This window comes from Netta rufina, assembly GCF_964035555.1.
Source record: "Netta rufina genome assembly, chromosome: 20".
Classification (NCBI taxonomy): Eukaryota; Metazoa; Chordata; class Aves; order Anseriformes; family Anatidae; genus Netta; species Netta rufina.
In genome coordinates this window covers 11694838-11722220 of record NC_140144.1, presented here as the reverse complement: position 1 = coordinate 11722220, position 27383 = coordinate 11694838, and the positions used below count along the sequence as shown (strand labels likewise).

At 41.2% G+C, this 27383-nt stretch overlaps 1 protein-coding gene across 1 annotated transcript in view; it reads left to right on the top strand.

The window, feature by feature from the left end:
* MAPKAP1 (MAPK associated protein 1) overlaps positions 1 to 27383 on the top strand; it is a 101556-nt gene that overhangs the window by 50353 nt on the left and 23820 nt on the right. Inside the window, exons 7-8 of the mRNA XM_084298860.1 lie at positions 7549 to 7658; positions 23802 to 23909. Of these exons, the coding sequence (XP_084154986.1) occupies positions 7549 to 7658; positions 23802 to 23909 (218 nt within the window). The remainder of the gene's footprint in view (positions 1 to 7548; positions 7659 to 23801; positions 23910 to 27383) is intronic.

The window sequence follows — 27383 nt, the reverse complement described above, 5'->3', positions numbered from 1 at the left end:
TAGTATATAATGTGGGAACACTAAAGCACAGGAAAAGAAAATTTAACATTAAGGCGTCTCATTTTGTAGACTATTCGCCAAATTTTTAGAAAACATGTTTTTTCCCCCCTCATACTGTTTTTATTTCACTCACTTTCCTAGCTGATAGAAGGGCAGGACATTCAGTTTGCATAAGTCAGTACTTCTAATTCTGCTTTGATTTCCTTCTTGGCTGTGGTCCTTCTCTGGAAAGTAGAAAACATTTTTGTGTGATTGTACTGACAGAGGTAACCAGATAAGTTAAGTTGAAAGCCTCTCATTGCTAGTTTTAATGTTTAAAATATCTGTTAAGCCAATGTGTTCTGTATTAAACAGTAGTCAACTAATGTCAGTATTTGCAGAAATACAGTGTGAACACATGTATTAACATGAAAAATTCATGAAATTTTGTGGTAGCCTGCGGTTTAAATTGGAGAACTCTTTGCATCACTTACCACCAGATTTGTAAATGGTCTTCACACTTTGTAAAGCAAGAAGGAGCGGAAAGCCCTTCAGAAAGGAATTCCTATGTGGGGAGAGCCAAAGCCTAGGGAAGCAGTCTGCCCTGGACCTGCACAAGTTGCTCCCCGGCAAAGCGAAGGAACACAAATCGAGGTAGTTGGAAGCAGGGATTAAATTTGTTAAATTTCCTTTAAAGTAATAATATTGTAAAGAAAATTGTCTAGTGCAGCACTTAAAATTATTAATTTATAAGAAGCTGAAATGTAAAACCCTTGCTCTCCTGTTGTATAACTTACCAGCAGTATCTTTGGTAAGTAACAGGAATTTTCTTTGCTTGATTAACCTTGTCGTGCAGGTGTGGTTCCTGTAAAACGCAAACGAACTTGTTTGGCTTCTGGTGTGTAGAAAGCACTTCCAGTTCACAGGATAGAATTTAGTTTAAGATAATCATGTATTTTCAGTATCTGCAGGGAAAAAAAAAAAAGTCCATCAGGGATATGGCAAGTTCTATTCTAGTTGCAAGCAATAACAAAGGATTATGAGTGCTCATGGCAGAGCAGGTGAGAAGGTTCTATCAGCAGTGGTTCCGAAATTGTTGATAATTTCTCATCTGGAAAAGAAAACCCTTTCTTTCTCCACCACCACCTACCTCACTTAATCCTCATCATCTGTACTTAGCATGTGAATTGGGATTACAATTAAAGTTAAATGAACATGTGATGTCTCTGATTCCGGACGTTAGCTTGGAGGAGCTAGGACAGGCGTTCCTGTCTGGAGCCCAGAGACTTCGGCAGGGTCCTGGCCCTGCCAGCAATTCGCTGTCTGGTGCCTGTAGCAGAACTGAGGTCCAGCTGCAAATCCTGCAAAAGAAATGTGAAATCTTTAGTGTAATGTATGCTCGTGTAAGTCCTCTGTGCTCTAGCTGGGAAGGTACTCCAGATTAGAAACAGGACAACTGCATCGTAAGTAGTAGAGCTTCTCTGAGAGGTTTTTTTTCTGTGTCCGTGTGGTAATTCAAATTTGCTTGTACTTCCTATGCAGATAGGTAATCAGAAATAGTTAGATTTAGATTAGAATTTTTAGCGTGTCCCCCTATGAAAACTATTTGATCAAAATATTGTTAATACTGTGAGTTTAAAAGTACAGACTCTTATTTTTATAGGAATTTGTTTTAAGTTCTACATCTTCCTTCTCTGTTATCCTAGTAGCGCATGTAATCGTGTTTTTGTATTTTGGATTTTTTTCCCTCATTCTAAAGTATTTCAGCTGCTGTGTCAGGTTTATGACCTGTAATGTTTATTAATATTGAATCGCTGCTGCAAAAACTTGATGCCTCTGAGAAGCTTCATGATGAAGCATGGTGTTTTTACTACAGATCTCACCTATCCTGCATGTTAGATACATGCTCAGATGTTGTGCAGTCGCAGAGCAGACAGCTACGGAACCTCACCAGGGACCCCGTTTCAGCAGGACATATTTGAGCAGAAACAGTTTGCAGAACTTCATACACTTAAACTCCTGCCAAGGCAAACTCTTAGCCACTTGAGTTAGTTATAAATACCCAGTGGCAGTGGCTGGAAGTAGCCCACAGTGTGTTTTATATTCTGAGCTGAATGTGAATGTCTTTGTGGTTACACAGAGTAGTAAATAATTGAGTTTGATTAGGGAGAGGGACCTCATTATCCCCCCACCTGTGCCCAGCTGGTAGGGGAGGGTCGAAATGAAGCCATTAGCTGTCTCTCTTACTGGCATCTCAAAGAGCTCAAATACATCTGTGTCTTATTTTCTTTTCTGGCACAATCAGTCGAGCAAGCTAAGCAGGCATGACCGAATTTGGCAAGTTCCAAGGACTCTGGCAAAGTTACACAAGGAGAAGACGGAGGGCAGCCATCCTGGCTTCTAACTGCCCATTAGTCTAGCGAGTTATGTTTTTGGAAAATGTCTGTTGTGGGAAGGAGTGCTTTGTCCAATGTCAAACACGGCATTCTCTAACAGTCCTCTTTGATGTCGAATATGATTTGTCGGAAGGAGTCAAACAAAGCGCTGCATTCATGGAAATGCAGACTCCTTGAGATGATGAAGTAATACCTGAAAGAATTTGAATGAAGGTAGCTTAAAATAAATCCATACTATCGTTTAGGGGTTTTTCCTTGGAAATTTTATTATCACAATTTGACATACAATATCTAATGGTGTTTCTAGGAGTTGTAACTCAGCTGCCAGTTGGCACATAGATGAAATTTGGCATACAGTTCCTCTGCTCTGTAGCACCTCTTTCTGTTTTAATATTATGTTTAAATTGCTTTGACTATTATATATATATATTTCAAAGCGACACCTCTGTTATACCTGATAGATTAAGGTTTGAAGCATTTTAAAAATACCAGGCTTTCATAGTACATTTAATTCAATTCAAAGATTTGAAATGTGTATTTTACTTAGGTTACAGAAACACACCGCAGAAAGCCTCTCACCAGTTTTCACATGGGTGTAGGTAATTGGCAAAATATATTTTAGAATACTCAAAAAATGCAAACTTAAGAAAGTTAATGTAGGTTTGAAGTGGAGAAGGAGGGCTCCCAGGACAGCAAACAGGGAGGGGTAGGATCCCCAAGGAAGGAGTCAGAGCAGGAAGCTGATGTGTTAAGTGTCTAGTCTTCGCCTACCGTAGTGTCAAAATGCAGACAATTAAACCCAAAAACACACAGTATTATCTAAGGCTAATATTAGATCCACCAAATCAAGGTCATTTAGGCTCAGAACCAAAAGTACGGCTGGCAGCCATTCTGGTTCATATCACTGTGCACTTTATCCTAAAAATTGCCCAGCTTAGGTTAAGCACATTGTGTCAATGGGGACTTTTACTCTTAACTTCGACTCTGTGCTGTTCAAGTGGAAATCATTATTAGTCATTCCTTGACGCTTTTGGCCATGCCAGTCATTCTCTGCTGTGAGCTTTAAATGCTATAAATTTTGCTTCAGAGAAAAAAAAGAAAAAAAAAAAAAGAAAAAAAAAAAGATTGGAAAGATGGCTTTTAGAGAAGTTGTTCCTCATTCAGAACAGAAGCCTTTCATCTTCTGAGAGGAATTTCTTTATTTTTTTCACACAAGTCAAGCCCATGGAGAGGCCACTGCCAGTTTCTGCGCCTCCTCCCCCTGGCAGCACCCAGCACCAGCCCACTGCAGCTCTCGCCTCTTCTCTTGTTTTCTTTTTCTTCTTCTGAACCTTGCCACCCTGGCTCCAGCACTCAGGCTGTAAAAGAAGATGGAAAGCCAAGTTACCGCAGAATGATCACTATCATTAACATTCACGGGTGGTTCACTTATCATTCCTGACTGCACAGACATGGCAGCCGTTATGAAACGTCCACAGGTGTAGCACGATGATACATATTACATTGTGCCACAATGGATTTATGTATTCTGTAACAAAAGAAAAGTGTAATGAAAAAATACAGAAGGTAATCCTTTATTCCTCCACAGCACAATTTATCAGTAATGCCTGTGGATGATAAGTGCCAGGGATTTCCTTTGCTTGATTTAACCTTGTCACCCAGGTATGTTTTTGCAAAATGACAGAAAATATAAGCTAAGGAATTTCTTTGGCTTCTAATTTGTAAGCAGCAGTTTTAATTGGTAGAATGATATCTGCTTATCTGCCCTGTTTCCTAGTGTGTTGACTTAGAGTAAAGGTACATCTTAGCAGAGTAAGCTAACACGTACGTAATTTATAATCAGGAAATGCTGGAGTTAGGCTGGGTGAGGACAGTTCATGCGCACCGTCAGTACAGAGCGTGGCGAGAAGCTGGCCGGGCTGGGTGGGTGCACATCTCCTCCAGAGGAGCCTCCCTGTGCTGTCGGCTCGTAAGGACGCCTTGCTGCCAGCGGCTGATGCTCCGGGTGCCACAGAGCAGGGGTGTCTCCAGGGCTCCCCACCTGCCCCGGACAGCAGCACGGACCCGCAGCGCGGCCTCGGAGCTCGCCGAGCACCGCAGGGCGTTAGCGAGGTGGCACGGGTAGGGGAAAGCAACGCTGCCTGCTTATTGAACTGCAGCGAAGGAAGGGAGGAATAGTGCATCTGAACTCTGACCGGCATTTCAAGCGCTTCTGGCTGCTTTCCAGAGCAAATATCCAAAAGTTTACAAATGTGGGGTGCGCTTTACATTTCGTTGCTCTTGCCAAAGTTTCACTTACTGGATAGCACACTAAATATAGTAAAACACAGAGGTTTTTCTTATTTTGCTTTGATCAGTAAAATAAACTTTTAAAGATTGTTCTGGGATGAGATCCAGCTTCTGAGGCAAAGAATGGCTGGGGCTCAGGCATGATTTAGTAATAGAGTGTCAGGAAAATCAGGCTGACAGTTCTCAGGCCAGCTGCTCAATAGAAAGAATCGACCGAGTCAGGATGGGCTGAAACATGAGCAGGACCAACAACAGCATGTGCTCTTTAACAGCTCAAGTGTCAGGAACTGAAAGACGATTTTCCATTTTCAGGAGGTTCCAGATACGTCTTGGTTTTAGCAAACCCGAATTAGGTCAGCGCTGCTCCACGGCCGCGGTTCGCCTTGCGCACAGCAGGAAGCGGGGCTGGTCCGCAGCACCCAGCGCTGTCTGGGAGAAAACACATGGCAGGAACATCTCATGCTGAAAAAAATAAAATTAGATCTCTAGTTGTTTTGGCCTTAGAATATTTTGAAAGGCGTTCTTTGCCTTTACTTTTTTTTTTTTTTTTACTTTTTTTTTTTTCCTGCAGTATTTTGATTTATTGTCCTGTATTTTGGTTGCAGTTCTCTGGAAACCTCCTTTTGGTACTGCAGCGTGTTGTAGACATTACCTGAAGGCGCCAGATGCCTTTGAATCTGTGCGCTGTTGGTTGGTTCCAGTTTTTCCTCAAACATCATGTCATTTACATACAAGGGAGAAGGTAGTTTATTTATTTATTTATTTATTTATTTATTTATTTATTTAAGTATAGCATAGTTCTATGAAAGATTTTCATTTTAAACAATCCATTAAATTTAGCTCAGCGGGTCGATTCAGATCAGAGCTCTGATGAGTTTGGGTGGCCAGGTGGATGCCCAGGAAGCTGGCGAGGTGATCAGAAGGCGTCGGACGTGCCACGACACTCATGCACATTGCAGTTCTCTGTAGCAGTTGAAGGAAATATTTACTTGTCAGTTAAGAGAGCGTAGAAAGGTCTCTGCTTGCTGTATGGTGGTATTCAAAACCCCTAAGTCTTTGGGCTTGTAGGGCTGTCGTCTCTCTATTGCAGAAATCCATGGTACTCTCATGTGGCAGTGTGCTCAGTTCTGACCAGTCCGTACAAAAAGCATATGACAGAAGTAGAGGGGAAAAAGTAGATACGTGAGAAGGTCAGGAATGTTTGTTTGAGTATGAGTAACATAGAGTAATAAATTTTAAATGGTCCAGAGAACATAAACTTGGGGCTTCTAGGCAGTTTCATTTTGCCAGGAACAAAGAGAATTGAGAACGAACCTTAAATGAAACGGGCTTGGGACGGAGGAGGAGGAGGCCGCTGAGCCGCGCTGCCCCGCGGAGCTCCCAGCTGTGTCGGGCCAGGCACAGAGCCGGGGGAGGCTGAGACGAGCCCCATCCTCTGTGGCTCCGTGGGGCGATCGGGCGCTGGCACTGCATGAACGAGGCCGGCACACGCGGAGGGGTCGAGCTCGCGCTCTGGGAAGAGGCCTCCTCGTGCAGAGGTTCCTCCATAGCTGCTCTGTTGTGGATTTCTTGGCCATCCTGAGCTGAAGCAGCCAGCTCTGTACTGTGAGCGGCAAGGCGACAGTGTTTGTGGCTCTGGTATTTGTAAGAAGAGTACAAACAAGTGACCTGGTGGCTAGTGTGTGCACAGGGCCGAGGTTCGCTGGCCGTGGTGCGTGCCCTGCAGCCAGCGGCCGGGACGAGGTGTTAATGGAAGCTGCTGCCTGTCCATCCTCACACACTGGACTGGGGATGCCACATCTGAAGTGGTCTGAGCTTAAACTCGTGTTCCTAGCATTTGTGGCTCACAGTGACATTTAATGTGGTCTTGATTTTAATGATGCAATTGTGTTGCTTGGATTGGTTTTGACTGCCAGTTGCTTTTAAAATATTCCAGCTGTGATATTCATATAGAGCTCCACTCTCTGATTAAAATTCTCAGTTGCCAGATAAAAAGCTCCTCCTCCTGTCTAAATAGCTTTGCAAAACAGTTTTTTTTTTCATGCAGTGCAAATCTTTCCCTGTGGGTGCCTTGCAGCTCTCAAATTTCTGTGCTAACTGTCTGCAGTGACATCTACTGACATGAGCAGAGATTGACTGCGAGGTCTAAGGGGCAAAATTTACTGATATATTAATCCAGCAGCTCTTCTATTATATTGTCATCTTCTCTGCTTCACCAGTGATGCCACGTTCAGTATTTGGCAGTTGGTATCTTCCATAACTACCTGCATGCTGTTTCCCACGTTTCCTCCAAGTACCCAATTCTCCTGTGCCCACAGCCAAGACAAGTGCCCTGCTGGCCTAAACCTTTCCAGGAGGTTTTGTGCCACAGTGGTCGCAAAAACATGTCCAAAAAGATTACATTTAAAACGATGCTATAATTTAATATTGCTGAAAAGTTGCTGTTACTTCTTTGAGTGTTTTCCTTCCACTTCTCCTTAATGATTTGCTACATCTGCCATTGGGACACGTATGAAAATGACATTGCAAACTGTTCCTCTTGTAAACACTGTAAAACATCTATCAGACACTTAATAATGAGTACTTGAGGAGCATTGTACGTACACTTGCTCATTTTTCTTTTTTAATGATGAATGCAAATTGATCAAAAATAAAGATAAATTAGGAAAGTCCTTGCACAGCTTGAATCTCAATACATTTTCTCCTTTTTTGTCTTTGCCTTTCTGAAGGAGTTTGCCAAGTTCCTCCTTTTAACTACCCTTAGAGCACAACTTTGTTCAGTGCTGTGCCTGATAAGTATTTTGCTTGAAACAAACAAAAAAAGTTGTGGTGAGCTGCCCGATGATGATTATTTTGTAAAAATGCATGTGCATCTGTCTTGCAGAAATGCTGCTCATGGATTCTCACTTATTCAGGTGGACAGTATGAAGGTCACCATGAAGGATATCTTGCAAAAGGCCTTAAAGAGAAGGAAGGGATCACAGAGAGGCTCAGGTGGGTTATTTATTGTATTTTTTAGAGGAGAGGGTGTTTTTCCATGAGGATATTTTATATCACTTTTTAGCTGTTATGAAAGATGCACGCTTTTTTCAGTGGGTGTTGTGATGCAGTCTGCATCTGCACTCTGAAGCAGTTCTGTGCACAGGTTTGTATTCTAGATACTGGCAAAAGGCAGACCGTAGAGAAACTGTGTGATGTTTGCTGCAAAGCAGTGTATCCATTACTGCAAATATTTCTTTATGATAACAAAGCCATTTGCATTCAAGTCCAGCCAGCAGTAGCATGAGATGACGGGTGGAAGTACAGTAGGGCCAGTCCTTGATAGAATTAGACTTTTAAGTTATGTAAGAAAATGATGCCTAATATGGCTTTAAATAATTTAAAGGATTAGTTGTTACTTTTCGAGAAAAAGACATTTACTTTCCATGGTGTTGTCAAGGTAGTACTGTAATAGTTAAGTCATATTAACATTTTAAAAAAGAAAATTTGCGGTACTTGCATTTATATTTTACAGCAAAACCATTCCAGGGTATAAATGCACATTCACATATATATTAGTACGTACATTTCAGAAGTATAAGGCTGAGAGATCTTTCCAGCAACAAGAAATAATTACTGTGAGAAATTGCACTGAGCCTTGTCACACAACAAAGGAACTTTAATATAAACCTATCTATATACGAGGTAAAGATAAGGATCTCGTCTTTGTAAATGAATGAAGCCTCCTTATATACCCTTAGTTTTAACTATGTGAAAAGAAAATAAACCCTTTTCTGTTTAGAAGTAGTAGTTCAGTGCAGTTTTTAAACGAGTGTATAATCTGTCATGGATTTAATTAGCTATCTTCAGATGAAAGCTGAAGTTTTAATAAAAGTTAGAAGAGATAACGCAGTGAAGGACACGGATGAGCTGTCTCAAGGCCATATTCCAAGGGAACGATAAGAGCTGTAAAAAATGGCAGAGGAGAGCAATTGAATGAAGCAATGAAAATCTGATTCTCGTAAAAAAAAAAAAAAAAAAAAGTGCACGCGAGATGCTGGTAGGGGTGTTGTAGATGAGACCCGCTCGCGTCTGCGAGCAATTTGGCGGCTGGCCAGAAGTCATTGTTCACCCTCGGCTGTGGCGGCTCAGTCCAGATGTGCCAACTGCACGTTTCGGCTTTTGCCAGCTGACTGCGCCGTTTGATAACCAGCTCTCTGGATGCCCATCACTGGCCGCAGAGATAGAATTAAATGATGATGATCTTCCCACAAGTTGGGAGAGGAAACAATGCATATAAATCTTGATTTCATCTCAGCGTGAGAAGTCTTTATCCATCATCACTCATAATGAACAAGTCGTTAGCTGCGATGAATGGTGTTCTGTTTTTTTCAAACACCTCTTTTGTTCACTTTTTGGGTGACTTTTATTTATTTCCTGGGGTCAGATTTCTCTTCCCAGAAGGGGGATGTCTAGAGGATTCACTTAGCTCAGTCTTTAAACTGCTTTCCTCCTTCGTGTAACAGATGTTATTCCTTGTCCATTTGAAATTTGCTTTTGCTTTTATTTTGTTACTTTTGTTCAGTAGTTTAGAAAAGGAATGGAACTGTCATTTATTTCTTCAGCTAATATATTAATTTCTGTTTTCTTGGAACTTATGCTCAGAAGCCTGTGTAGTAACAGGATATAGAAGCATACATATTTCTTCTTTCTTTTTTCATCTCTTTTTTTTTTTTTTTTTTTTGATTATGTAGGAAATCATTTAAATTTTCTTATAAATTATACATGTGACTTCTCACCTCTTTGATATATGACCAGCATCATTGCCGGATATAAGTCACAGTAAAAGTAACAACTAAAAACCTTTTGATCACTGTGTGTATGTTTACTTTTGAACATGTAATCTGATTTGTTGCAATAAGCCTTGTTGTTTGCAGATTTCACTTTAAGCTTGTGTGTAGATACATCCAGAATTAGGACCTGCAGTTGTAAACTTCATGAGTTGGAGTCACTGTTAGAAGAGTGATCACTCTAGGGAAAGGTTTTTGCTTGAATTCCCATACTAGTGAATGTCATAAAACGAATACAAATTCTGTTCTTAAAATGTTGGTGAGCACTCGGAGTGCATTGTTCACGTTGCCATGTAATGCTGTCACGTGGGTGATGGGACTTCTCAGACTAGGCATTTGTGTATTAAATCAGTAAATCATAAATTACAACTTTCTATTAAAATTATCTTCCCTTATCCACAACTTCCCTTTTTCTCAGTTACTTCTCTTATCCAAAACTGCAATTAATCAGTTAGCAGACACTTATTTATTTATTTATAGTCTTGCTGTCATTTTTTATAACAGCAGAAATTGCAGCTGTTTGCACAGAGGGATCCTCTTGCTTGCACTGCCCTCTGGATCTGAAACAAGCCTTTTACCATTCCCTTCTGATGCTCTTAGCAGAACGGGATAAAAATGCTGCCTAGATTAAGGGATGGTTAAACCTCAGGATGCCACTACAGTGGGCATGGATTGACTGAGGCAGGCGTAGAAAAAGATCTTGTCATCATTCTTTATAGAGCACCACATTCTTCATTTTTGGAGTGAATATGCCTCTTACTTTCATTGAGAGATACACAGATAAATGGAATTCAAGATCAGACTATTAGCAGAGTAAGGTCCTGTGCCTTTGTCATTTAAGTCATTATGAAGCAGTGGATTAGGATGTCAGAGTTCTGAATAAAAGATGACATAATTTAGGAAAAGTATTTCTGCTCATTCTGCAACACTTTCTTCTGAGCTGACTGTTCTGGATTTTAGAAGCTACTAAGCAGAAGTAGATGTAGCGTGTTCACTTAAAGCATTTGTAATAGTTTAATAAAACTGGAATGCATATGAACTGTGCTGCATTTTCAGTGTGCCTACAGATCAGTCTTCACAGGACAAATGAATTATGTTTATAGCTTTGTTAGTTTCAAGTACTTGTAAAAGGAATTGTTTTCTGACCTATTTCCACTTCTGACTTCGGTGACATTTTTCAAACTTGTCCTATGTTTATAAGAAAATGCGAGCCTTGGTTGGCTGTTCTGAGTAAGAAACTGAAGAATTGCTGTTGTCTAGTTGGGAAGAGGACATTCTGTTATGAGAAGAACTAAGATACCAGGCTAGTTTTATACAGCTGTTTTACTCAGCTAGTAGTCCACAGTTTACAAGTAGGCTTTTTAACCAGCAATTGAAGCACAAGTTCCAGAAAACGCCCAAGCCCAAGCCACCTCTGTGAGATGATGACAACCTGAGCTTCTCAATTTCCGACTTCTGTTTAAAAACGCCTTTACTGTATTTGTAGCTATCAGCCCTTGCTCCCTTCTGGAGCATGAGACTGTTAATGACAGGGAAAAAGGTTCTTGACAAACAGCAGCGCAGGGCCCAGGGTTCTGCATGTTTCATTTCAGGACGTGCACTGGCATTCACATAGCTGCAGTGGGGACTACATCAGTAAAAATAATATCAGTGTGTTTATTTCAGAGTTCCATTTGTTGAAAAGACCAAAGCTGAATAAGACTTTTGACTGCAATCTAACTCAAAGCCAAAGATAATTTGTTGCAGGAAGATACAGGTCAATAGATGGAGACAGAAGTGGGCTACGACCTTTCTCTTATAGAAAGTACAATGAAAGAAATGGAAAAAGCATTCTAATTGTGTCTAGCTCTATTTAGATATTATGTTAGATAACGTTACTGCAAACAATTCAAAGTGTTTTATATTCTTTGCAGTTGCCCTTTCTTTGTGTCAAAAAACTGCATTGAAGATATGAAAGGTATGAATAATTTTTAAATAATAAATGTTGAGTAAATCTGCCCTAAATGTAGGTGTTAAAATAACCTGTGTGTTATAGCTGAGAGAACCAGACCCCTCAAGTCCTTCCATAGAGGACATGGTTGTTACTGGAGCAGTGTTTTGGGAGCTTCGTGACCTGTCCCACAACAGATAGCAGCAGGGGGTTAATGGCAGTACTGTATCATTTCTTGCCACATGCCCAAATAACAAACTGGAAGAATTGTATGCGAATGGTGGCAAGTTAGGGAAAAGTCTGTAACAAACAGTCAGTGCTACACGCTGGAGAAGATAAATCTGCAGAGGAAATTGTTGAGGCAGATGTTTAATTAGTTGGAGTCAGGCTGGATAAACCGGGATAGGAATTGTATGCAGATATGCTGGTTTGCCTGCCTTTCAGTGGGCTGGTTCCATTGTCTTTAAAACTATTCTTTTTGCTTAGGAAAGAAGCAGCAAAAACAGCCATATAAGCTCTCTTATTGTAATGGATTCCCTTGTGTTCACTCATAAAATAGAAAATGTAATTGATGTTTTCCTATGGTAATGAAAAATAACTAAGTAGAATACTTTATCATCAGTTTGTTTAACCTATTGCGTGCTCAGCAGCACATACTGCAAATGCATATTTTACATGAGAGCTGAAAATAAAACATTCTTGGTCATGGAATGAGCTCCCAGAGGATCCACCTCTGGGATCTCTCTTTGAATTGTTTGCAGTAACTTTATCTTACATAATATCTAAATATCTAACATAATATCTAAATAGAGCTAGACAGAATGCTTTTTCCATTTCTTTTATTGTACTCTCTATACAAGAAAGGTCGTAGCCCACTTCTGTCTCCATCTATTGACCTGCGTCTTCCTGCAACAAATCCAGCGATGGACCACCTTGAGGGAGGCTCAGTAGAATCTTTGATGCAAGCCAGCTTTCTCAAAATAGGCAGAATGGGAGAGGAGAATTAGGTTTGGATGATACCCTAACCACAGTGGTCCAAGGCAGTGAGGAGGGAAAAGCTGAAATCTCCATGCAGTTCTACAGGTACCTTGTTGGGCATGCCTCATTGACCTGGGCAGTGCTGAGATGCTGTGATAATGGCTCTGTAGAGTACCCTAATATGCACAGATGATGTAAGGGTTGCTTTGTATAATCCTGATATGTCTGCAGCTCTTTGAAAATATTATTGAACTTTGTGAGCACTCCAGCAGCTGAAGGTTTAAATATAAAGTCGGTCTGAAATGCAGCAGATCTATGGAAAGGGAATCACATGCTTGAAATCACGAGCATAAGAACTTCTCGTTCTTCCTAAATTTATCAGTGAAAATGTCAGATATGGTGCTGTCTAGAATTTGGACAGATAATAATGGAGCCTTGAAAATCCCTTTTAGAAGGTGAGATTTGGGTGGTTTAGTATTCAGCATAATGCTACTCCTTAGAAGTCAGTTAGCCTCAATATTAACTTTAAAAAGGAGTAGACTTTAGGCATACTTTTAAGATCCCACCCTCACGTTTTGCAGAAAAATCCTGGAAGATGTACAGATCATGTTGTGTAGCTGTAAAATACCAGCGTCAGTACAACTGTTGATTCGCTCTACTGCTAAACCATTTTTCTACAGTCAGTGCGGTGTGTCTTTCTTCTGGTCTTTCTTTTACCAGTCCTTACATGTTACCCAGCTAGTTAGTCCAGCTTACACTAGGAATTCAGCTTATGGTAGAGGCACTTTTTAAATCCTGCTTTATATGAAGGCTCTCAGTTAGACCAAGAAAAACAGAGTTGTTCCAAGAGGAGACGCAGAGACCCTTCTGTTCATGTAGCACAGCGCAGCTCAGGCTTGGTCTGACAGCATCCCACAACGTGCGGTAGGCAAGTAGATCGTATCAAGTTTTTTATAACTGCGCTAAAACCCACATTCAGTATTTTCTATAAAGCATGTTTGCATGGCTAACAATTTTAAGAACATAAGGAAGATGATGACTTCATTCTTGATGCTTTGTGTATCTTGATGCCATGGTGATTCTCAAATTAAATACGTGCAGGAACTATATGTACGCTTGGAAGTTATCTTCCCTGCCTTTCAGCTGTCTCATACATACCTTTTGCTCTTCAACAAATACACTCTCTAGGATGCCAGTGGCCTTTTCCCCAGAGCTTGACTGAATGGACTATAAATACTAATGTAAAATAAATAAGAATGCAAAGAGAATATGTGCAGAGGCTTTGTTTTCAAACAAATGAAGCACTGATACCCGTTTATAACAACTGAATGTTCTTAGAAGGAAACGAGACAAAACTAAACAATGTAAAATGCTGAAACATTAGAATAATCCTGCCTGTTTCTGGTCCATGTCAGCCTCTCTTCATTTGAAATTTCTTGTGAACAGAGAAGCCTTGTCTGATTAATCTTGTCTGATTTTAAGTAGAAATTCTTTGCAGGATGAACATGCTACTGATTATTATTTAATAGCTCCTTCAAACTGTAAACATCCCTGAACCAGAAATGCTCAGTCCTTTTAAGAACAAAATGCTATACAAGTTTAATTGTTATAAACAATATCTTCTGCCAACATTTCACAGACATGACCTGTATTTTCCGCAGGTTAGAGTGAGTTATTAACTTAGTATTCTGTTCAGCTTGCAGAAAGACTAGTGCTTTTTCTATAAATGAAAACAGCTGCTTTACAATAACACCGAAGTCCCTAACAGCTGTCAACTATTGCTTTTTGCATTCTTTAAAATGTGTAAAGTGACCAAAAATAGTCTAAAATAATCTTCTTAATCTGGGTAAGTGTATTATCTCACTGCCAAAGGAAACTGAGTAATAAAGAGAAAAATTCAAGAAACAGGGATGGAACATAGAAATAAAAGCCTCCCTATTGTATTTTAGTCTCTGCCACGGGAATTATTTTAACTGGCCTTTGCAACTCTGGTCTGTTCCATCACCAGGTAACCCAGAGCTGTGGCGAGCAGCACAGCCTATTACAAAACCGTGTTTTGTAGCAGTTTGCTATTCCTCTGTTTGAGATTTGTTTGCACAGGGCTGTTCAGTTACCCTTCAGAACCTCGAGAACAGAAGCTCAAAGTGAGGAGCACTGATGCAAACATGAAGCTTATCTTTCATTCAGAGAGTAACAAGGGAAAAGAGATCTGAGGTTTTTGTTTTGAAAATTCACTTTCTAACATAGCAGTTTCAGCACCACTTTTAATGTCAAGTCTCATGTTTCAAACATGCTTCTGAAACTGTTTATAAACACATTTTATTCAAAACGTATGCAGGAGATAAGCAAAAACTATAATACAAAGACACCACTTGTGTGAAAAACCACTTATTGTCAAGTACCCTGCCAGGCCCAAGGGAAATCGCTAGGATGCCGTCAAGCTGAAGGTTTTCGTTTAAACCTGGCCCGTGGCGGCGGTGCTCCTGGCGTAGCGCAGCAGTCCGGATGGCACGCAGGGGGCTGGGTGCTGCAGTGCCCTGCTCCCTTTGTCCCCTGCAGCTGCTAGCACAGAGCTGGCGCTGCTCGTGCCGGGGCCGCCCGGGCTGGCGGTGGGTCTGTGCCGTGTGTTCGGTGCTGGCTCCCTCCAGGGCCGTCGGCTTCAGCTCTGGAGGCAAGTACGGGTCTGGGGAGCCCGCGGTGTGTCTAAAGGCAGTGCCCCCATTGTGGCATGCACTCTCTTGGAGCCTCGTTATAGATTTCAAACACAGAGTCTACTTTCTAGGACGTACACACCTCAATTTCAGTTTCTAAATTACCGAAAATTAGTAACTAGCTGTCTGGGGAATAACGGACAAGAAGAAATGGCTGGAAATATGCATATGTAGAGATGCAGAGATAATAGATGAAAGGAACCATGTAAAACCACGAGCCTGTGATTAAGGCATTTTTAAGAGATGAACCACGATTAGAAGGAACTGTCATTTAAGTTTGATTTTGTCATTGGATGATGATAACCGAGGAGCTTAAAATTAAAAGTAAATATGTTAGAGTAGGCGATGCATATGTTTGCTCTGACTTTTGGAGATGGAAGCCCCAGCATCTGTGACAGTGAAGAGCCAATTAATTTGTATTTCCTTGTGCTTACATGCGTGCTTTTCTGCTTAATGGTGGTTTTGAGTTTCCTTGGCTTTCAGTGCTTTGTTTTGGATAATTATAGCATCCCTGCAGAGTTTGCTGCCCTCAGTTATAAATGGCTTTACCTGGAAATACTTCGAAGTATTTTTTCCTTGCATTACGCTGTTTACACTAGCAGGATACAAATTTATAAACTTAAAAACATCAATATGTGTAGATCCTTTGCCAGACTTTCTCCTGCTTTTTGCCCTCTTCTCACCGAAGAGGAAATCTATTTAAAAAAAAAAAAAAAAAAAAAAAAAAAAGATGGCTTAGGTTTAAACATAGAGCCCCCAAATATCACAACTTTCTCCCAGTGGTGTCTGTCCCATTGCCAGGTGCAGCGAGGAGCTGGCTAGATCATTTGCCCATTATTTCTTTAGCAAAATTTCCTTTGGATTGGTGTTGTGTGGTGTAAGCACCTCTGTGCTGGAGAGGGTGTGACAGAGGCTGCTTGAAAGTTCTTCCTTTTGCCTACAATCTCCACTTCTGTTTTGCAGCAGTAATGATTTATTTCAGTGCGCCCTTTCTCGCTAGCCCACTGATGCTGTGCAGATGCTGACGTGACGGGGGCAGGGATGCTGGTGGACGTGGAGCCGCTCACAGGGAATAAAGTTTGTGAATAGTTTGTCAGAATAGAAATAGCTCGTTAGTCCTGTGCATTTGGGCTGATGGGGTCTGGACATCAGCCTGAATTGTTGAGGAAAATTTTTCATGTCTGGCCTCTGAAATGAAAGTGAAATATTAGACCGAGTCTATTTTAGAGCTGTTGGTATTGAAATCATACATTTATTGGTTCTTCTGGATCGGTAATAAAGCTGTAATTTATGTGACATTTTAAATTCTACAGCTCAGTGTTTGGATGGTAGAGATTTTTTGTTTATTTTATCCACTCTGATGAAAGAAGATACTGCTCTTACACCAGGTACATTCATGGCACCACCTCCATCCTGCTAGCTTTTTGTGAAGCTCGCAAAGCACCCGCCTGGGTAGTTATATTACTCTTGCTGGAATACTATTGCTTATACACCCGTAACGGGGAAAAGCACCTTCCTCACTGCATAATTCAAGTCAGCAGTGCAGAGCCCTTACGCTGATGTACCTCACAAATAGCCTTCTGTGCCTGGATCTCAGGGTGCTCGCGCTGGTGCTGTCCTTTAGGTAGCAGCTCGTGGAGGGGACTCGTGGTGTGTTAGCTGTCGTGTGCACTGCCCTGTTGCTAACCCGCACAGACAAGTTCCTGCACAATGTCTCTGAAATTGTGATTGACAATACACATTTTATATATGTATATAAAAAATACGGCTGTTGTGGTTTGGCCATTGGTATGTTGTGTTAAAGACAAAACACGATTTCTTTCTGTTTTCAGCTTTATTTAGAGCTGTGATGCTAACGTAAAAAGAATAAAGGCCTGTAGTAGACATTAAATAAAATACTTCTGTTAATATTCTGCAGACTAGTTTGCTGTTAGTCACGCTGCACGCGTTCTGTTCTACAAAAGAGCAATACATAAATGAAGTGTGTTTGTTTCTTTTTAAGGGGCTTTTGACTAAATTCTTTAATTTCACTGGCTGTCAAGGTAGTGTTAAGTAAAATGGGTTTGAACTGCTGTAGTTTTTGTGTACTGGACTAGATGTCAGAAACCTTTGCCATCACTGGAAATTCTGTCACTCTGGATTTACTATCTGTTTCCCACAGCTGAATTCTTAAGCAGTGTGATTTAACACCTTGGCTCTCCATCAGCCGGTCCTGGCATTTATTTGAATGCATTACACCACTGGTTTCCATAAACTATTTTACAATTGTTTCATATAAATGACTGTTTATTTCTACAAAAACCATCTGTATTTCTGCGGAGAGCAGCAGATAACTGTGTGTAAAATTTGGTAATGTCACAACAGTGCAAGTTAAGAAAAAGCAGATTGGACTAAAAGAAAAAGTCTCGTGCTTGTGCATATTGTTAAAAGTTTGTTTTCACTATTCAAATATCTTTATTAACAGTATTTGCATTTGTAATGATAAAATCTTTATTCCACTTCAGAGGTGTTGAGGGGCTTTGGAGATTTTCAACGGATAAACAGATTTAAGATGTCCTCATAGCAGTAGGATTTGAGATGTAAACATTCTGGCTTTACAGCTATTTCCTCTCAAACTGTTTACATATTTTCTGTTGTTTTATTGTCATTGCCAAGCACACAATGAAATCTTTGCCCCTTCTGTTATGTTCTAAGAAAAATCCTGCAGCAGGAGGCCTAGGACCTCTCTGTGTTCTCAGTTTCTTTGCTTTCTGCAACGTATTGATCCCTCTCCTTCAGTTCTTTCGCTCATGATCTTTGTCCCATCCTACAACCAAGGGTCAGTGTCCAACACTGATGGGAAACCCGCTCTGCCCTGCACCTCCGGGGAGCTGCGTTGCAGTGCAGACAAGGAGGGCAATGTGGTGGCACAGTTCGCCTGCTCCCAGCCAGCATCGAATGAGTGCCCAGAATGAGCTGTTGCACTTCTTCCCTGTGCCACCCATGGGCTGGCAGAGCGAAAGCTGGAATCCAGCAGTCTTACATTTAGCACAATTGATATTTTTTGACAGACTATTTGAAATGATAGGAATACATAAACTTCCTCTTTTATATAACCTTGTAATAGCTGTCGCATATTTCCAGCAATAATAAGAAAGTGGTAACAAAAAATAAATACAAACATACTTTAAACTAAAAAGAAATCACCCTTTCAAAACCTGGGATTGCAGCAGTAAGGCAGTAAATCATGTATCCCTGTGAAAGAAGAAACTTAAAATAGGGAAGTACCACAGACATTAACATTAAATGTTTATCACATGTTTTATTTTGACTACTTTCCTGCCTTACCTCTCTCACATTCATTTTTGCTTGCTTACTGTCTGCCTGGCCTCTGCTGCCATGACCGTTAGGCGGTGACTGCCAAACCGTCTTTAAATTTTGAATTTCTCGTGTGCTGTTTCGGAATTACAACTGCACACGTGAGACAGTGCCTGGCACTGCTGCAGGGACGTTTGCAGGTGAGTGCCAGGTGCCTGCCACCCTTTGCGGTGGTGGGACGCTGCTCCGTGCGGGAGAGCAGCAAAGCAGGGCTTGGGAAGGCTGCAGAAGGGAGAGCCCTTCGTGTGCTGCGAGTGCGTGGTGCTGAGCCTCACCCCTCCTGGTGCGCCTGGCGCTGGTCTCAGGAGCATGGAGATCCTCCAGCATCACCGCGTAAACTTCTGGGGTTGTTTTGGGTTACGGGCCAAAGACTAACATCCTTCACACCACAGATGTTCAGGCAGCCTCACAGCTCCTGGCACGGTGTTGGCTGACTCACTGGGGACAATCTTCGCCTGCTGTAAAACCAGACAGGGTTTGCTACCTCTGCTGAAGCCCAGCAGCCTGCTCCCCTCCCAGCTGCTCCTGTGTTCTGGAGGCTGCAGTGTCCTAATTCCAGAGCTTTTCTGTATGGAGGTGTCTGAGGAGCTCTGCCCATAGAGTAAGTTTTAAAACTACTCCACAAGGGTACCAGAGCACTGTGACCGGACAGCAGCCACTGGGAGTTCTGGGAGAGCTGGGATACAGAAATGCTGCGCTGTTAAATGTGGCGTGCAGTGTGGTGCTCCTGCCGGCCTTTCAGGGGTGTGGGTGGCAGCAAATACAGCTCCCGTTCTTTGGAAGAGTACGAGAGACCAGCATACCTTGGCTTCCTTGCTAAGCTCACTAAAATTTTAGCAAAAAACAGAACTAAAAGATAACATATGGACATATGCAGTACACTGAGGAAAGAAACTGCACAGCCTTTGTAGAGGAGGTTGTGCCTCGCAAACGTGAGCAGCCGTTGAGGAAGCCAGAGACCATCTGAATGAGGCTGATGTGTTTTATATAGCATGCTTAGATTTCCAAAAAGATTTGACAAAGGCTCATAAAGCAATTAAGCTGTCACAGGATGAGAAGGAGGATCCTCACATGGATTAATAATTGATTAAAAGACAGGAAACAAAGAATAGGAATAATGGCTCTCCGTTATTAGTAACTAGGTTACTGGTGGAGTTCCAGTGGAACTGGTGGAACCTGCATTGTTCAGTTAATGTGCAGCATGGAAAAGGATGTGAATGCTGATGTGACAAAATGTGCTGTTGATACAAAAGAAGCAAGAATAGTGCAAATAAAAGCTGTCTGTGAAGTGCTGCAGAGGTATCTCACAATGCTGAGTGACAGGACAATAAAATGAGAGAGGGAATTCAGTGTCAATGAGTGCAAAATAATATACATGGTGAAAAGCAACCGTAACTATACGTATACAATGATGGGCTCTAATTACCTTCCATCAGTCAAGAAAAGTATCTTGGAGTCAGCATGGATAGTTCTCCGAACACTTCAGTTCAGTGCTTAGGAGCAGTCAGAAAGACAAATTGAACATTAGAAATTAGGAAAGAAGTATAGAACAAAACAGAAAGCATTATTATGCCAGTGCATAAATCTTGATGTGCCCACATCTTAATTATTATATTTTATCTCAAAAATGATAAAACAGAGCTAAAAGATACAGAAATAGATGAGTGCAGAAATGGATCAGATGTGAAATGAGGAGGAGATGGTAAGCAGAGAAGAGCTTTTCTAGTTTGGAAAAGACATGACTGGGTACAAGAGGAGTCTATGAAGCGCAAGTGCTACAGATGGTGAATTGGGAGGGTTTTATCATTGCTGTTCATAAAACAAGAACTACATGGCGCCAAAAGCAGTGGGTAGGCAATGATGTTTTGAGACAAAAGGGAATTCTTTTTCTCACATGGTGCAATAAATTATGGGAGTCGATGTTACGGAAATCAGAAATTCAAAAATGTTTTGAACAGATGCATGGATGACAAAGGGTGTGAAAATGGTTGACAAAAGAGTATAGCTGGAGCTGGGACTTTGTGAGAATTCAGGAGCTCATGAGAACAAGGTAAAGATAAGGGCTGAGCAGGACATAGTGTGTTTTGTTGCAGAGACTAACACTGTAGAAATACAGGTTCTGTTTTAAACCATTTGAGGTTTTTGTTTATACTGGTCTGGTTAGTTAAGGTTAGGTTTGACCTCCACAAACATTAAATATTGAGGTAAGTCTTTCTATAATTGTTATTCTATCCTACTAACTTGTTTGCAGACGGGGATGGCTTTTGTTCGGGGTTTTCCTTAAAGCCTCCTTCTCTTTTTAAGTGTTAGTATTTGTTTATTGTGCAGATTCAACCCCTGACCGTGGTATTCTTCATTGCTATTGAAAGTTAATGGGGGAAAAATTGCATTCCAAACATTTGAACCTGTAGTAGCCATGGCTGAACTTAGTTGATCTCTGGTGATCGGTTCAATTTAGTTACGATTTTTAGCCATTAGGCTGGGGCTGAATGATGGTGATTTGGTTGAGGCCAAATGTCTGTAGAAAATTGGCTGTTTGATAAGAGCCCTGTTATCAGAGGGGGATACTTTCTCATTTACATTTAGATGAGTATTGATTATTTATTTACTCAGAGAAGTGAGATTCGTTCCCAATCTTATCTCTCTCGTCTCTGCTTGTCAGCAGAAAGAGAGATAGAGCTCCTGACATCAGCCCAAGATAACAGCACTTTGTAGTGAAGATAAAAGTTGGAATGGGCCTTTTTCTAGTCTTGACTGAAAGGATAAGTTTTAAAAATTAGAACTGATGGGTCATGCTTTCAAAACCCCATTCTGAAGGCTTTGCTGCTTAAATGGCAACAGAATTGGTTTGTTGTTATGCGGATGGCCATTCGCCTTTTGTAAGAGAGCTGCTTAATTTGATTATACTCCCTGATTCTTCCTGGGACACATTTGTGTTGTTCCATAGGAAAATAATGCTATGGATGAGTTATTGGGGTTTGTTCTGTTGTCTGGTTTTAATTCCTGATAAGCCTTCCCCTGCTGTAAGGGGTATCTCGAAATAATAAAGCACAATAGGTACCTGTAAGCAGGAACCAGCCACAAACGGTGTGGGTGGCTGAACAGGGCTTTTGGGGAAGGGGTGCACGGTGGTGGGGACACCCCGATTCTCAGCAGCTGCTGGTCTGCCGGTACATTAAAATAAGCTGAGATGAGGGAAAAGGCTGCTGCCAGGAGTATCTGCAGCACAGGGTTGGTGTGTGCTCCCCCGCGCAGCCCGCTGTGCCGGCAGCGTGGCCCTGCAGAGAGGTGCCCAGGCCACTCTGCACCCACCCCAGGGCCGGGGTGCCTCTGGGGCCCTGAGCAAGTCTCTGCGATCTTTTGACCAAAGACTGCTTGAGAGTACAGCCACTCTTCTCTCACCGTGTTGTGGCTTGTTTCAAACAGCTGTCGTGGTTCTTTCCTGCCTCTCTGTGCGCCTGCACGTTTGTTTATCCACGCCCTGCTTGCTTTTACGCAGCAACAGTTTTTCTCTCTCCAAGAATTGGTGACAAAATCACAGGACTAGAACGGGAGTTCGCATTCATTAGCTTTGTCTTCTGGGTGTTTTGCCCTGGTAACTCCACGCTGACGTACCCGCTCCCTGCTTGTTGTGGAGCGTAGCAGCAGCGGCTGGCTGCGGCCCGGCCTGGCGCTCAGTGTGCGAGGAGCTCGCGGCCCCATGGGGCGTCCTACTGCCACCGTCTGCCATGCTCCCCAGGGCTTCTCCTACAGCCCTGCAGAGCATTTGCCTCCAGTTACAGAAACACATAAAACCCTGCTTTGGCGTTATAACCTGAAATTCTGTTGGAATTCCCAGAGCAGTGTTGTTAGGAGACCCTTGAATCATGTCATATTTCTGCTGCAGTTACATCATGTGAACTTGTGAGAAGAGTCCGGTAGTAAAACTCCTTGCAGAATCAGCCTAACGTTTTTCAGCTGTTGTGAGGTACAGGTTGTGTGAATGTGTACAGACATTTAAGATACATTGTTTAAGAGTAGGGACTGTCTAGAAGTCCATTTTTACTTTTTTCTGAGTTTCGCGGTATTTCCTGGTTTTGGCCTGTAGTTCTGTTACTGTACTAACTGACAGTTAATACAGGCTTGACACAACCTGTGCAAAGCAATTTATCAGATGAAGAACAATTTACCAAGCGAATGAACAATGTTGGATGAATAGAAATGGGTCAGAGGGGTAGGCGATAGCGTAATACCTAGGAGTGCATCTTAGGGCAGCGATGTGCTCGTCTCACCAGACAGGTCTCAGGTGTGACCTGTGCAGACACCAGTGTTTCTGAGAGGGGCAATTCCGCTTCTTCATTTCATTAACATACTGTATACGTTTTTGGGATGGGGAAATAGAAGTGGAATAACAAGAGCTTGGGAAACACAGGAGAGTTGCCGTGATGAGGCAGGGAGTGGGGCGCACCGTGCGCTGCTGGCACCAGCAGATCCCCAGCCCCACTGGTCGCGGCCTGAAGGCCCTGCTGAACCCGGCGGTTCATCTGTGGTAGCAGCAGCTGGAGCGGAGAGTTCAGTAACAGGTGCCAGCAACACAGCAGTTCAGATCAGAAACAGCAGTTCTGCTGGCTTTGCTATTTCTGGGTATCGTTCAACATTTGGGTGTTTAGGAATTTGGGAAGCTGTATTTAACAAATGGACAAAGCAAGGAGGTTTTGCTGTCATTGATTCTGTTACCTACAACCTACACCAGGTTTTAAATATAAATTAACTTACAACTTGGCTTTGTTGGGGTCCTTTCCCACGCTGTAGCAAAGAAACGGATTCCTTTTCTCCAGCATCAGGAGCAATGTTTTTGCTCCTGAAAATGAACATGTTTTCTGTATGTAGAGCTACAGAGAGGGCAGAGCAGAGGGCAGCAACACATCGTGCTTTTTGCATAAGGAAAAATGCCCAAATAATACATCTTAGTTGCACACCAAGATCTGGGTAGGAATTTCTTACAACAGGCAATGCCCCTGTCTTGCAGCATGGGCAGGGTATTTAATACAGAATTATTAATTAACAATCTGTGCTATTTAGCATAGGAATAATACAGAAATGTTGGTTGGAATTTGGTCGGAACATGGTGGGTAGCATTGCTGGAGTGCTATAGATGTCTGGAATATTTTGTTTTCTTGCACACCATCCTCCACCTTTTCATGATAGGACTCTTCCCTTTGGATAAGAGCTTTAGAACATAAGCACCTACCTGCCTTACTTCTAGGGTGTGAGTAATCTCATATTAGTCAAACGTGATAAGCCATCACTTTGTTAGAAAACAGATGATTTTACAAGTTACTTTATGTTTCAGGTCCTCAGTATCGGCTGGAGAAGCAGAGTGAACCTAATGTCCCAGTAGATTTAGACTGTACCTTGGAGAGCCAGAGCACTTTGGAATTCTGCCTTGTCCGAGAGAACAGTACGTTTGCCCTTTTCACTTTTGCTCTTGTAAATTGCTTAAACTCACATAAGTTATGTATTTTGGAATACAAGCTGTACTGTCTGGGCAAGTAAGTTTTGATGAGACTCTTTCCTGAGGCATTTCTCTGTTGTGCCAAAAGAATATTCCAGAGGGAAATGATGGATTTTTCATACCTTTTAGTAAATAGTCTGCATCCTGTTTATCACTTCATGATGAATCTTTTTTTCTGTTAAACTCTGCTCTGTAAAGTTATGACCAACCCTGAAAAACACTGGAAATACGAAGATTTTTCTGTTGCAGACACTATTTAGTGAATAAAGTGATTGGTCTGCAATATATTTTGCCATGTCAATACTGCTGTAGAAGGCACTGATATATTTTTTTTAATTGAATTTAAAGAAATTAACCATGAAGCTATAACTAGAGTAGTGTGATGATTTTTTAAAAGGTAGACAAATAGTCATCTCTCCAGCTACTCTGAAACATTTTTACTGTTACTGTTTTAATGGTCCTAACATTATTTCCTGATTTATTTCCTGATTTATTCCTTTGCAAGAAATAATATGAAACTTACAAAATGGACATTTAACATAGATTTGGGTTTGTCCTCCATTTCATTTTGCTCCATCCATCATTCTTTCCAACAGTCGTACTCTTTTGGTCTTGTACATTAGCTGTCAAAATTTTGATAGTACTAATGAGGAAACTGATGGCATTTATGGTCTCAGTCAAGACCATGCTTGGAGTATTTGCTGCAAACAGTCATAGTAAGAGTCCATTTCAAGAAGCATACTTTTTTTTTCTTTCTTGCAAAGATTAGACCCTTTCATTTATGCTTTTCTGATACAGCATTTCATATTTTATTCTGGAAAGACAGCAGAGCATCACTGAAGTAACTCCTAACTCCAGTGGCAAGCGATAGACTCTGCTCTTGCGTAAGGTATAGCAAAATGAGACAGCTGCATTGAGCTCTGTGGTGGTACGTCAGTGCTGGAGCTGAGATTAAGCACTCATAGTTTTGGCTGCCATTCTGGGAAGTATCGAACTTGCTCCCAAAATATTCTTGGCACTCCTGCTTCATTTCTTCATAGAGTGGTTCTAAGAAACTGCAGGAGAGAATGATGTGAAAAGTAGAAGAGGTTTGTGCTGTGCATGAAGAAATGGAGCAATTTTAACCTCCAGTCACACTCTTTCAAAGGCCAGAATTCCCTGACAACAGCATCCCAGCTATTGTTTTTGTATTGATTTTTAGTCTGTGAAAAGATGTGTACTTCCAATATTTTCTTAGGTTTTTGCATATGTGATCAAAAATAGCATTTTTGTGTGCAGACTCCATAATTAAAAGTAGGTATCATGCACTGCATTTTAACCTATTTTCATAATCTGTGGAAGAATCCCTGCTGTGGTTTGCAGGTATTCTTATTGATGCTTTTACTTCTCATGGGTTACTAGGTTCATGTTGCATCATTACTTTGATTATAAAGCTGTTGGAAGTTTGTAAGCAGTTTAGCAGCAGCAATTCATTCTGCTCTGCATCAGTCCCAAATCTGTAGCCCTGGCAGGTGCAGGAGAGCCTCGGAGGCTTGGTCTCAAAGTAAACACCACTCAGAACGTTGAGGGAACACTCACCTTTTGCCAAAGTTCTTGTGCAGCAGCCACTGGCCTTCTAGGCTAGGCAGCACACACACATGAACACAAGCTTCTGTGCAGAAGACAGCTTAGGAAGGGTGCAAGATAGATCCCTGAGGCTGTAGAGTCAAAAGTACTGTTAATTCGTGAGCTGTCCTGGCCTGTGTTAAGCAAATCATCAGAGCTCTTCCAAGATTGTGGCCTGGAGCCCCTGCTGGGACAGGGGTTACCACTAGCTGGACGTGCCTGGGGCCGAGCCTCGACAGCCTCCCTGTGCTGCCTTCTCGTCAGGCTGCTGCAGTGTCATTATGCAGGTAGTGGGTGAGTGGCTTTTTGTCCTCCACATGGGTTTTGTGTGTGTTTGAAAGTGAAGGCAAAACAGACATTTTGGGCAGTTCAAAATCAAGTCACTGTTTTGGTTTGCTTGGTGCTGACAGTACTCTAGGCAAAATAATAAATGTTTGCACCTTCTCTGCCATGCTGTAACTGAGCATTCTCTGAACTGACACCAAACTCCAATAAAGAACGCAGGAGAAGTCTTCTGCTTACAGTTTCTCCCCCCAAAAGTGCGTGAACTTCAAGTCATCTTCCATTGTCCCTGCTCAGGATATATGGGAAACACCCGTGCAGTGAACTCTCTACAGACGTACATATTCAAGGACAGTACAGGATGTAAGATCAGTCATAATTCATGCGTTGTACATAGCCTAGTTTCCCCTACGCAAACTGAAAAACTAGATTTTGTAGTGCTTAAGGAGCTATCTTTTGACATGGCATTAAATGGAAATAATAACAATGTTGTGCTGTAAAGAAATAACTTGAAAATTGTAACATCAAAATGAAATATTTTGTGCATTTTGTTTTTATTTAAATTATTTTAGTTAAAATATGCCACTTAGGAAAAAAACTGTTACATTAACTATTTTTTAAAATGCACTCTTCATAGTCTCATACCATAAATTAATATAATATATACACATATATAAGATGCCAAACATATACTAGTAGAATAGCTGCCATCTTCCGTTAGGCAAACAGAAAGTTTATATTTCCATGTACTAAATGAAACAGAAAACTTTCCATTATTAAAAATATACATGGAGAAATCTTCTACCTATCCAACTTTTACTAATAGCATTCAAACTAACAAACTGCTTCCAATATTTAGAACTATTTAACTTGCACTAAGATTTATCTTTAAACTAAAAGCTTGCACTTTGTAATGTGAAATGCTTTTATGCGTAGTAACAAAGTATTCATGGCTAATTTAGTTTTGTACTTGCCATCTTACTTCTGGAAAGTTCTTCTTTCTCATTTTATCATTAGATAGTAATTAGTATTCAAGGGAAATTGGTCTTAATATATTAAAATTGGTTTAGTGCCTTTAGACCTGTACCAAAGCCAATGTCTTATTGGAAAATGTAATTGGGGCCTCTGTGTATGTAATTAATTGTATAACAATTAAGAACTTTCATTAAGCAGTATATAGTACATTAAGTAATAAGGGGACATTTCTGCAATGGAGTTAACTTTATGTGTTGTTGTTTTATCAAGAAAATACAGAAAATTATTTTGTTCTCGAATATGATCTTCTTAAATATTTTAAGAAACTGCTACATGCAGCATTTCTGTATTGTGATATTACTAAGTCATTTTTACATATCTCTACTGCTTACAAGAGTCCCTTTTGGATAGGACTTACTGTTTCAGCTTTCTAACTTAAGTTCAGGCTCATGCTTCTGGTCCCTGCCGTTTTATTACTGCTCATCTCTTTCAGCATTTGAAAATCAGGAATTTCTGTTAGGAGAGCTGACCAAGTTACAGATGTAGCTCAGTATTTCC